This window comes from Nerophis ophidion, linkage group LG27 (assembly GCF_033978795.1).
Source record: "Nerophis ophidion isolate RoL-2023_Sa linkage group LG27, RoL_Noph_v1.0, whole genome shotgun sequence".
In the NCBI taxonomy this organism is placed as follows: domain Eukaryota; kingdom Metazoa; phylum Chordata; class Actinopteri; order Syngnathiformes; family Syngnathidae; genus Nerophis; species Nerophis ophidion.
Window position 1 is genome coordinate 23,373,295 of NC_084637.1, and position 12,888 is coordinate 23,386,182.

Genomic DNA, 12,888 nt, shown 5'->3' on the forward strand with positions numbered 1-12,888 from the left:
TAATAGTGACATGATTAACACCAGGTGCGTGAGTTCAAACAAATGAGGCAGGTGAAACTAATGGTTGTCATGGAAACTAAAACAAACCAGGGTGCGCAGAAACAGGAACTAATGGAGTCAAAAACAAAACAAAACATAACTAACAGTCCGGCCCACTTGGGAATAGATTTTCCTCCATGTGGCACCTGAGCTAAAACAACTTTGACACCCCTGATCTAGAGACTTAAGTATTGAAAGTAAAACATTTTTTGCAAAAATACACTCACGGGAAATGCGGAGCAGACGGCGTCCACAAAGTAGTGCGTTTTATGGCTTAGCATCAAAAGGATAGATTACAACAATCTCCCGACCACAAATGTAGCAAAAAGCCAAACTTAAATTGAGTTCAAACAGAAAACAGATGAGGGAAAATGCTCTGGGACAGAAGTGAACCAGCCATGCGGAAACACATACAAAATAAAAGAACAGGACAGGAACTAAAACACTAAACACAGAAGAACACTAACAAAACGCTAAATTTAGCGGGGTTTCTTTTTTAAAACCTCACTTTTTTAAAATTGCTCAGAAAATAATAATACATGAAAATGTTCTTTTGAATTATTGTTCGATTTAAGGCTCCAAATACTTCACTTCAAATACTGTTTTTTGGGAAAATATTGCATTTTTGTTGGGTTTTGGCAATAAAAAAACTGGGTTTTGACAAAAAGGGCGTAAAAAAACAAACCTTAATATCGACAGATATAGCTGATGTAGAGATTCAGTGTTCAATAATACAAATAATAATAATAATAATATATAACTTATTCATCTGGGAACCAAATTTGAGTAGATCCTTCAAATTACAAATAAATCTATATAACTGTTTTGAAAATGAAAACTGTCAATGCATGCTTTGATTTTTTTAGTGACTGAAGTTTGAACACCCCTTTTATAAATGAAGCAACATGTAATTTCCTATTTCCCCATAATCAACCACATGTTTCCATTATTGTCAGACATGTGGGACACATTGGTCGCCCTTCCCGCTGACTTGGGCTTTGTTTCTTACCATCACTGCATGGCTCTGGAAGCAGCGGTCCTGGTTCTGTCGTCGAGTGTCAACTGGAAAAGCACTTTTGAACGCCATGTTTGGCACAGTGCGCACAAAACCTTCTTGATCCCAGCTACTTGTCCGTTGATCAAATGTCTATGTTTGAATCTTGGCAACATTAAAGCTACTGCGGCAAAGAAAAGCCATAGCGAGAGAGAGAAAAAAGGGAGGAAAAACTCCACGTTTTTTTATGGCCTCAATAAAACCTCGCCACATATGTAAAACTCCGACATCCCAGAGTGGATCGAGCTCAGGCGTATTTCTTTATTGTCAACATTTCATTCCACTGCAGGCCACACAGATTTCACTTCCTATTGCAGACATATTACTTTCTGTCGGCTCGCTTGGATGGCGGAGATCTTGTTTGAGTAGGAAACTGAAGCGAGGTCTTTAGTTCTCTGTCTGGAAATGGAGAAGAAGCCCATCTTTGATCAGGCGTGATGGGAAAAACATGATGAACCTCCTTGCCTTCCCTCCACGCTGCTTGCCGTCCAGGTTATTCTCACAATGTGGAGTGTGGATTCATCAGTTCCAGGGTCAAACTGTCTTTATTAACTGCACAGACCATGCGTTAAGTAGGGCTGGGCGATATGGCCTTTTTTTAATATCTCAATATTTTTTAGGCCATGTCACGATACACAATATATATCTGGATATTTTGCCTTGGCCTTGAATGAACACTTGATGCATATAATCACAGCAGTATGATGATTCTATGTGTCTACATTAAAACATTATTGTTCATACTGCATTAATATATGCTCTTTTTTTTTAACTTTCATGCAAAGAGGGAAATCACAACTAAGTCAATTTACCAAAACTGTATATATTAAACAGTTATTAAGCAGTGGCACAAACATTCATGTTATTTCAAAACAGAAAGTGCAAGATTGTCAGAGAAATTTTAAAACAAGCTCTTCGTGCATTTTTGTGCATGATGTCACTAAAAAGACATATCAAAACAACACTAAATTAAAGTGCACTTTTTGTACAGTACGCTATTACAATTGTTTAAAACAAATAAAGTGCACTTTTGTGCATGATGTTACACAAGATATTTCAATAACTGTCAAATAAAAATGAGCTGCATAATAGGAAATCAAATAGTGTATGTCCTTCGTTATGTGGTAGGTTCCTGCGGACGTTATCTACTGTTGTTGACTATTTTTTTCATACGGTGTTGATCTGGAAATGTTGCCTCGGCATTTTGTTGGTTTGGCACCGAACGAAGATGTTGACATGCCGAGTTTCAAGCGCTCTTCATTCTCTAGCGGGTGACTTTTGAAAAGATGCTACAAATTAGCAGTAATGCTACTTTTTGTAGCATCACTTTTGCCCAGCACTTGACAAATTACGGTTGTCTGTTCAACATATTGCCCTGCGATGAGGGGGCGACTTGTCCAGGGTTTACCCCGCCTTCTGCCCGATTGTAGCTGAGATAGGCACCAGCGCCCGCCGTGACCCCTAAGGGAATAAGCGGTAGAAATGGATAGATGGATGGATGTTCGACATGCTGTTTTTTTAGGAATTAATTCTTCCTTCATTTGTTATCAGATTCGCACCTACTTTCTCTCGTATTACCACTCGCACCACAGCTAACATTACCAATGCCGCTAACTCTCTGCTTTGCGAGGGCGTATACGTATGTGACGTATGTAAGAAGGTGCACTTGTTTTATGTCTCAGTGAGAAGGAGAGACAAGAAGGAGTGATACAAGCCTGTAGTCTAATGCCCGCAGCTAAAAGCAACTGGGTGAGAACGTATACTTGAATATCACGATATAGTCATTTTCTAGATTGCACAGAGACAAACCCGCGATATTACGAGTATATTTGAGCGTTATGGGTAACGTTAGCTGTGGTGCGAGTGGTAATATGAGAGAAAGAAGGTGCGAATCTGGTAACAAATGAAGGAAGAATTAATTCCCAAGAAAAACCGCAAGGGGTCCATCGTCTGGCGGTGGTTTGGCTTCAAGCGGGAATATGTCCAACAGAAAACCATAATATGTCAAGTATGCGGAAAAAGCGTTGGTACAAAAAGTAGCATTACTGCAAATTTTTATAGTCATTTGAAAAGTCACCCGCTAGCGAATGAAGGGTGTTTGAAACTCCGCATGTCAACATCTCCGTTCGGTGCCACACCAACAAAATGCCCAAGCAACCATTTCCACATCAACACCGTATGAAACAAATAGTAAACAACAGAAGGAGATAACGTCCGCAGTAAACTACCACATTGCAAATGACATACACTATTTGATTTCCTATTGTGCAGCCCATTTTTATTTGACAGTTATTGAAATATCTTGTGTGACATCATGCACAAAAGTACACTTTATTTGTTTTAAACTATTGTAGTGGCGTTCAGTACAAAAAGTGCACTTTTATTTAGTGTTGTTTTGATATGTTATCTTAGTGACATCATGCACAAAAGTGCACTCATAGCTTGTTTTAAAATGTCTCTGACAATCTTGCGCTTTCTGTTTTGGAAATGACATGAATGTTTGTGCCACTGCTTAATAACTGTTTAATAAGTACAGTTTTGGTCAATTGACTTACTGTAGTTGTGATTTCCCTTTCTGCATGAAAGTTTAAAAAATGAGCATATATTAATGCAGTATGAACAAGAATGTTTTAATGTAGATACATAGAATCATCATACTGCTGTGATTATATGCATCAAGTGTTCATTCAAGGCTAAGGCAAAATATGGAGATATATATCGTGTATCGTGACGTGGCTTAAAAATATCGAGATATTAAAAAAAAGGCCATGTCGCCCAGCCCTAGTTTGAATGTTAAAATGTAAAACCGGCTATCCTGGGAGTTTCTGGAATTTATTTGAACTTGGAAAATTGTTAGTTTGACTGTCCAGGATGAGTTAACCGGGACTCTTATGGCCCCGTTCGTCACAGTTTACCTGAGACATGAAAGGTCAAAAATGTAGCCCCAGATGGCAGTAGTGTTTGACCACAGTGTCAGTTGCTATGTAGAGTGGCACTTTCCATCATTTCCAGCAAAGTGCATTGCAAAATGATTCATCCCCCGCTCTTCCTCTCATGCGAGATCGGCCATATTTTCCCTATTGTACATATTAGTAACAAAACAATCTCTTTAATGAGGCGTTTCTCCTTTTTTGAGTCCTTTTTCTTGTCTGTCCTCCATTTTTTGTTGTGTATTCACCGCACCCTGGCTGGAATTCCAGGGAAGCGGCGTGGATTGTAATGATGAAATTTGCCAGTGTGACCCGCGCGTCGCTCGGGCTCACGTCCAACAAGCCAAGCGGAGTCTATCCCATTCCCCGCAGCAACACCAACAATCTTTTGGGTCTTGTTACTGGAACATGTGGTCTCAATAAGAATGGTGGAGAACTAACTTTGGTCCCCTGGTAGCCATGAAAATCAGCTTATCTCCGCTGGGATGACATCTTTTATTGCGCTTTGTGTATTTTTGATTTATTCAGCTGCCTGGGTGCGTGTGAGTATGCGCATGATACGGCGGTTCTCAGCACCTCCAATGTATGCTCATGGTTGCGTATCTGTTTTTTTTTTTTATTTTTTAGACGGAATGCGCCAACTTTGTACGTCTTCTGCAACCGTACAACCGCACTCACCTCCTGGCCTGCGGCACTGGAGCCTTCCACCCCATGTGTAGCTTCATCTATGTGGGACACAGAGGAGAGGTAAGCCACACACACCATTTACACAGGTATGTGCGTGTAACGGGCGCCAACTAGCATGATAATGTGTTCGGTAAACTTTGTTTTCCGATGCATTAGGAGCTGCACAGACAACCTGGGGTTTCATCCCATTTAATACAGACGTAACGGCATATGAGTTTTATTTCGGAAGGAATACCAATGAAAGACAGTGGAAAGTAGGGATTAGGGTTGTCCCGATACCAATATTTTGGTCCATGTACCATACTTGCCAACCCTCCCGGATTTTCCGGGAGACTCCCGAAATTCAGCGCCTCTCCCGAAAACCTCCCGGAAGAAATTTTCTCCCCAAAATCTCCCGAAATTCAGCCCGAGCTGGAAGCGACGCCCCCTCCAGCTCAAACATGCACAGTTCGAAGCTTGAAAAGGAGGATTGCAGGCGGATCTGACGGCATTGAAAGTCATTTTTAAAAACGACTGCTAATCCCCCTCCTTTTCGACCGGACGACCGCGGAGAATTAAAGTACGAACACTTATGAGGCAGAAGTTCATTAAAATGGACGGATTCACCGGCTCTCAGCCATGTTTCCGTCACACAGAGGAAGTCCGCGGGAAGTGAAGAAATCCTTCAGGATAAACGTTTTGTTTGTCAAAGATCTTGTGTTCACAAGACCGAACCTGGTGGGGGCCAGCACGTCCAGGGGCGCAGCTAATCCAGGTGGGGCCTGACACACAGCCCTCAGGTGGCGGGGGAGAGGACGACTGAGACGAAAATAGACGCAAATAACACAAAAACGAGGCTTCACGGTGGCAGAGGGGTTAGTGCGTCTGCCTCACAATACGAAGGTCCTGCAGTCCTGGGTTCAAATCCAGGCTCGGGATCTTTCTGTGTGGAGTTTGCATGTCCTCCCCGTGAATGCGTGGGTTCCCTCCGGGTACTCCGGCTTCCTCCCACCTCCAAAGACATGCACCTGGGGATAAGTTGATTGGCAACACTAAATTGGCCCTAGTGTGTGAATGTCAGTGTGAATGTTGTCTGTCTATCTGTGTTGGCCCTGCGATGAGGTGGCGACTTGTCCAGGGTGTACCCCGCCTTCCGCCCGATTGTAGCTGAGATAGGCGCCAGCGCCCCCCGCGACCCCGAAAGGGAATAAGCGGCAGAAAATGGATGGATGGAACACAAAAACGAACAGAGCTGACAGCGAGATACGCCAGGCCAAAGCACATACTGGTGCCATCTTCTGGAAACTCGGACATGACATTAATCAAATAGTGAAAGGTAAGTGTTGTTGTTGTTTTTTTGTAAACAGCAAGCACAGTACAGTTAGTAGAACAACTGTGTTTTTATTAGTGTATTTGATAGGTGCCGTCTGAAATTCAACTTTTTCTTTTATTTATATATACAATAAAATAAATATATAAGGCTAGAATTCACTGAAAGTTCCGTATTTCATATATATATATATATATATATATATATATATATATATATATATATATATATATATATATATATATATAAATATATATATATTCACACACACACACACATATATCTATACATATACATGTAGATGTATGCACATCTTGGATATATATATATATATATATATATATATATATATATATATATATATATATATATATATAAATATATATATATATATGAAATACTCGTGTTGGTGAATTCGCTGTATATATACTCTCCTCTTAACCACGCCCCCCACCCCAACCACGCCCCCCCATCCCCCACCTCCCGAAATCGGAGGTCTCAAAGTTGGCAAGTATGCCCGGTACCAAAATGTATTTCAATACTTTTCCACAAAAAAATGTTGTTTTTACTTGAACAAATAATCTTAGGGCACATTAAACATATGTTTCTTATTGCAAATGTGTCCTTAAATAAAATAGTGAACATACTAGACAACTTGTCTATTATTAGTAAGTAAACAAACAAAGACTCCTAATTAGTCTGCTGACGTCTGCAGTAACATATTGTGTCATTTATCATTCTATTATGGAATAGAATACAATAGAAAGTACTTTATTGATCCGTTGGGAAAATTCAGCACCACAGTTTGCTCACAATAGACAATAATAATAATAAATAATATAATTTATATCCCGTTCGGGGTCGCGGGGGGTCGCTGGAGCCTATTTCAGCTGCATTTGGGCAGAAGGCGGCGTACACCCTGGACAAGTCGCCACCTCATCGCAGGGCCAATACAGCTAGACAGACAACATTCACACTCACATTCACACACTAGGTCCAATTTGGTGCCGATCCTGAACGGGACAAGCGGTAGAAAATGGATGGATGGATATTTGATATCAAATGTTATATATATAATATATGAATAATATAAATATATTCTACATTTATTCATACATATTATTTTGTCAACATTATAAGTGACAAACTGTAAAAATTGATTATTAGTCTACTTGTTCATTTACTGAAAATAATGTTAACATGTTCTATCTACACTTCTGTTAAAATGTAATAATCACTTACTTTACATTAGTTTTGGATGATACCACAAATGTAGGTATTGATCGGATACCAAGTAGTAACAGAATCATACATTGGTCATATTCAAAGTCCTCATGTGTCCAGTAACATATTTACTGAGTTTATAAACATAATATGAATTTTAAAAAAACGGAAAAAAGATTTCATGATGCTAAAAAATATCAATGTAATCATAGTAGTATCGACTAGATACAATCTTGTACTTGGTATCATTACAGTGGATGTCAGGTGTAGATCCACCCATGGCATTTGTTTACATTGTGACCCCGGTGAGCTATTGTATCCTCCTACAGTGTGTAGTGAAGCATGTTTAGCTATTCCTCGTCATGCAGTGATAATGGTACGTGTACGAAACTTATTTCATTTGTCGCCATGGAGACAAAGATTAGTGATTTAGAAGTAGCCGAAACACTGTCGACTGCAGATGGATCTTATCCGCTAGCCAGATAGCCATGTCTTAAAGCACCTCTTCCTAAGGGCGTTTCAGAGTTATAACTTCACCTTTATCTTTACTTTTTAGGCTGAAATTACCAAAACACATTACTGTCGGAGCACCAGAGGCTACGTCCACACTGCAGGGTTGGAGGTTCAATGGGGATTTTGTTTGTCAAATTTGATATTTTTACATAGTAAACATGGCTCCAATTCCGGTAGGTCTCAGTCCTGGAGCATTTGTGGCAATTTCAAGGATTTTGTGCAATATAAGGCAACATCTTCTGAACTGAATTATTGCGTATAGAAGATTTAGGAGGAAAGGGGCAAGCATTTTGGCTCTGGCATGATTAGTGTCAGAGTTTGGTCAGCATTGCCCGCAGAAAGTCGGACCTGTTTCCAGTGAGGGTGGATGGTGGTCCAGAATCGCTTCGAAGCTGTCCGGAAGTCATTTTCCATGACTTCCCCAAACTCCTCCCATGTTCGAGTCTTTGCCTCCGCGACCGCTGAAGCTGCACACTCCTTGGCCTGTCGGTACCTGTCTGCTGCCTCCGGAGTCCTATGAGCCAAAAGAGACCGATTGGACTCTTTCTTCAGCTTGACGGCATCCCTCACCGCTGGTGTCCACCAACAGGTTCTAGGATTACCGCCACGACAGACACCAACCACCTTGCGGCCACAGCTCCAATCGGCCGCCTCGACAATAGAGGTACGGAACATTGTCCACTCGGACTCAATGTCCAGTGCCTCCCTCGTGACATATTCAAAGTCCTTCCGGTGGTGGGAATTGAAACCCTCTCTGACAGGGGACTCTGCCAGACGTTCCCAGGAGACCCTCACAATGCGTTTAGGCCTGCCAGGTCTGTCCGGCATCCTCCCCCACCTTCACAGCCAACTCACCACCAGGTGGTGATCGGTAGAAAGTTCCGCCCCTCTCTTGACCCGAGTGTCCAAAACATGAGACCGCAATTCCGATGACTCTACTCCAAAGTCGATCATGGAATTGCGGCCTAGGGTGTCCTGGTGCCAAGTGCGCATATGAACATGGTGTTTGTTATGGACAAACTGTGACGAGCACAAAAGTCCAATAACAAAACACCACTCGTGTTCAGATCCGGGCGGCCATTCTTCCCAATCACGCCTCTCCAGGTTTCACTGTTGTTGCCAACATGAGCGTTGAAGTCCCCCAGTAGAACGAGGGAATCACCTAGGGGAGCACTCTCGAGTACTCCCTCGAGTGTATCCAAAAAGGGTGGGTACTCTGAGCTGCTGTTTGGTGCGTAAGCACAAACAACATTCAAGACCCGTCCCTCCACCCGAAGGGGGAGGGAAGCTACCTTCTCGTCCACTGGGTTGAATTCCAGGGCACAGATAACAGGCCCATCAAAATTTGTTAATATCAGAGTGTGCCTCGGGCCCGTGTGTGGTGGAAAATTGGACCCTGTGGTCGAAAAGGTTGAGAACTACTGATGTAGAACACAAGGAACCCCTGATTTGTTCATTGGCTAGTTTGATCGAATTGAATTTAGATTCTTCTCTTGGCGCAATCAAACATACTTTTACTATACTGTCCACAGATACTGTTCATAAAAGTACATACTCTTAAATAACCCTGGACCTGGGCAGATGCCAGCCTACGGAAAAAATCTTTGGGCCTCTCCGTTTAGCTTGAGGTTAATCAATGTCGAGCGTGTCCCCCCTCAAAGCCAAACAAACGTCAAGAACGGATGAACGAGAGCCATTAAGACTCAACTTGTAGCTGTTGGATGCATCACTGCCGACCGCCACATGACGGCCCAAAGCGACCCAGCGGGGGGCGGCAGTCAAAGTGGGTACGAGGATCCACATAGAGGAAATGTAAGACCGTGGTGGGAAAGTGCCAAACTTAGTGTGGTGTGTGTAGAAGAATGTGTACTTTTTACTCTACTTAGTGTTGCGTGTGTATACGTACGTGTACTCTTTACTCTATTTAGTGTTGCGTGTGTATTCGTACGTGTACTCTTTACGCTACTTAGTGTTGTGTTAAACTTGTACTCAGTGTTGTGTGTGTGTAGAAGAATGTTTACTTTTTACTCAGTGTTGTGTCTGTATACATATGTGTACTTTTTACTCTACTTACTGTTGCGTGTGTATACGTACGTGTACACTTTACTCTACTTACTGTAGTGTTTTGTGTGTATACGTACGTGTACTCTTTACTCTACTTAGTGTTGTGTTAAACGTGTACTCAGTGTTGTGTGTGTGTGTGTGTGTAGAAGAATGTGTACTTTTTACTCAGTGTTGTGTGTGTATACGTATGTGTACGTTTTATTCTACTTAGTGTTGTGTGTGTATACGTATGTGTACTTTTTACTCTACTTCGTGTTGTGTGTGTATACGTATGTGTACTTTTTATTCCACTTAGTGTTGTGTGTGTATACATATATGTACTCTTTACTCACTTAGTGTTGTGTGTGTAAACGTACGTGTACTCTTTACTCTACTTACTGTAGTGTTGTGTGTGTATACGTATATGTACTTTTTACTCTACTTCGTGTTGTGTGTGTATACATATATGTACTCTTTACTCACTTAGTGTTGTGTGTGTAAACGTACGTGTACTCTTTACTCTACTTACTGTAGTGTTGTGTGTGTATACGTACGTGTACTCTTTACGCTACTTAGTGTTGTGTTAAACGTGTACTCAGTGTTGTGTGTGTGTGTAGAAGAATGTGTACTTTTTACTCAGTGTTGTGTGTGTATACGTATGTGTACTTTTTATTCTACTCAGTGTTGTGTGTGTATACGTATATGTACTTTTTACTTTGTGTTGTGTGTGTATACGTATGTGTACTTTTTATTCCACTTAGTGTTGTGTGTGTATACGTATCTGTTCTCTTTACTCACTTAGTGTTGTGTTTGTATACGTAAGTGTACTCTTTACTCTACTTAGTGTTGTGTTAAACGTGTACTTAGTGTTGTGTGCGTGTAGAGGAATGTGTACTTTTTACTCAATGTTGTGTGTGTATACGTATGTGTACTCTTTACTCTACTTAGTGTTGTGTGTGTATACATATATGTACTTTTTACTTTACTTTGTGTTGTGTGTGTATACGGATGCATTTTTTATTCCACTCAGTGTTGTGTGTATACGTATGTGTACTCTTTACTCTACTTAGTGTTGTGAGTGTATACGTACGTGTACTCTTAAATCTACTTAGTGTTGTGTTAAACGTGTACTCAGTGTTGTGTGTGTGTGTGTAGAGGAATGTGTACTTTTTACTCAGTGTTGTGTGTGTATAGGTATGTGTACTTTTTACTGTACTTAGTGTTGTGTGTGTATACGTATGTATACTTTTTATTCAACTTAGTGTTGTGTGTGTATACGTTTATTTACTTTTTACTCCATTTAGTGTGGTGTGTGTGTACGTATGTGTACTCTTTAATCTACTTAGTGTTGTGTGTGTATACGAATGTGTACTCTTTACTTAGTGTTGTGTGTGTATACATACGTGTATTTGTTACTCTACTTAGTATTGTGTGTGTGTATACGTACATATAATCTTTACTCTACTTAGTGTTGTGTATACGTATGTGTACTCTTTACCTAGTGTTGTGTATGTGTATACATACGTGCACGCTTTACTCTACTTAGTGTTGTGTATTCTGCTTTACACAGCAAGTACTCATGAGAAATACACCTCCTACTTCTATTGTACTACACAAATGGAAGTACTGCACCGTGCCTATGAGAGACAAATATGTTTTGCTTAATGGCGCCCATATCTTTAAACCAACTTTCATCAAATTTAACACGCAAGTGTTTGTCAGTCCCTCGAAGGTGCGTACCAAATTTGGCGGGGATTCGATTAAACACAGGGAATAAATAACTGAGAGTTTTGTCAAGCGTAGAAATTGTAAGACAGTCCGACTGAATGGGGTCACACTTTAGGTTTCAAAAACAGCGCCATCATGCGGTGCGTTCGTCTGACAAATATTAGCACTGGCAACACAGTAGGTGTTAGAGCTGGGCAATGAATACAGTTTTGATTTTGGTTACAGCATCTCACGATGATGAAAATATACTAATAGAAAAAGAGGAATAATGGACTGCGAGCTTGTAACGGTGGAACTAATACTAAGCGAATGAGTGGGAATAGATCACGTCTACTAAAAGTTTGGTTGCTACTTTTTATTTGACACAACGCTAGTATGTCTAATCAATAATCGCCAAGCTCCAAGAAAATAAGGCATATGATTTCCGCGTTGAGTCACATAATTGGCCAATATAACAAAATCCGCAGAACATCAGGGAAATTGACATAAATGGGAGTGAAATCCAGTCATTGTGAAGGGAAGGAACATTTCATTGGTAAAATAATGTTTCATTCATCCCCTAAACACGCAGCATTGTTGAGGCGGCCACTTGAAACAGCAACTAAACTAGGAAGCTAAAGCTAGCAAGAACAATCCATACACCCACAACACATTTCATCTGCTTGTGTTGTAGTGAACGACATCATCCATGTAAGATCAATGTACCGTATTTTTCGGACTATATGTCGCAGTTTTTTTCATAGTTTGGCCAGGGGTGCGACTTATACTCAGGAGCGACTTATGTGTGAAATTATTAACACATTACCGTAAAATATCAAATAATATTATTTAGCTCATTCACGTAAGGGACTAGACGGATAAGATTTCATGGGACTTAGCGATTAGGAGTGACAGATTGTTAGGTAAACGTATAGCATGTTCTATATGTTATAGTTATTTGAATGACTCTTACCATAATATGTTACGTTAACATACCAGGCTCGTTCTCAGTTGGTTATTTATGCGTCATATAACATACACTTATTCAGCCTGTTGTTCACTAATCTTTATTTATTTTAAATTTCCTTTCAAATGTCTATTCTTGGTGTTGGGTTTTATCAAATACATTTGCCCAAAAATGCGACTTATACTCCAGTGCGACTTATATATGTTTTTTACTTCTTTCTTATGCATTTTTGGCCAGTGCGACTTATACTCCGGCGCGACTTATACTCCGAAAAATGCGGTACAAACAATCCATACACCCACAATACATTTCATCTGCTTGTGTTGTAGTGAATGACATCATCCATGTAAGATCAAGCTATACACCCACAACACATCTCATATGCTTGTGTTGTCGTGAATGACATCATCCATGT

General features: G+C 40.6%; 1 protein-coding gene and 1 pseudogene across 1 annotated transcript in view; both read left to right on the forward strand.

Moving 5' to 3' along the window:
• Nucleotides 1-12,888, forward strand: part of LOC133544461 (suppressor of tumorigenicity 14 protein homolog) — a 480,364-nt pseudogene that overhangs the window by 309,738 nt on the left and 157,738 nt on the right.
• Nucleotides 1-12,888, forward strand: part of LOC133544042 (semaphorin-3G-like) — a 169,445-nt gene that overhangs the window by 67,389 nt on the left and 89,168 nt on the right. The window contains exon 4 of the mRNA XM_061889067.1: nt 4,651-4,770. Coding sequence (XP_061745051.1) covers nt 4,651-4,770 — 120 coding nt within the window. The remainder of the gene's footprint in view (nt 1-4,650; nt 4,771-12,888) is intronic.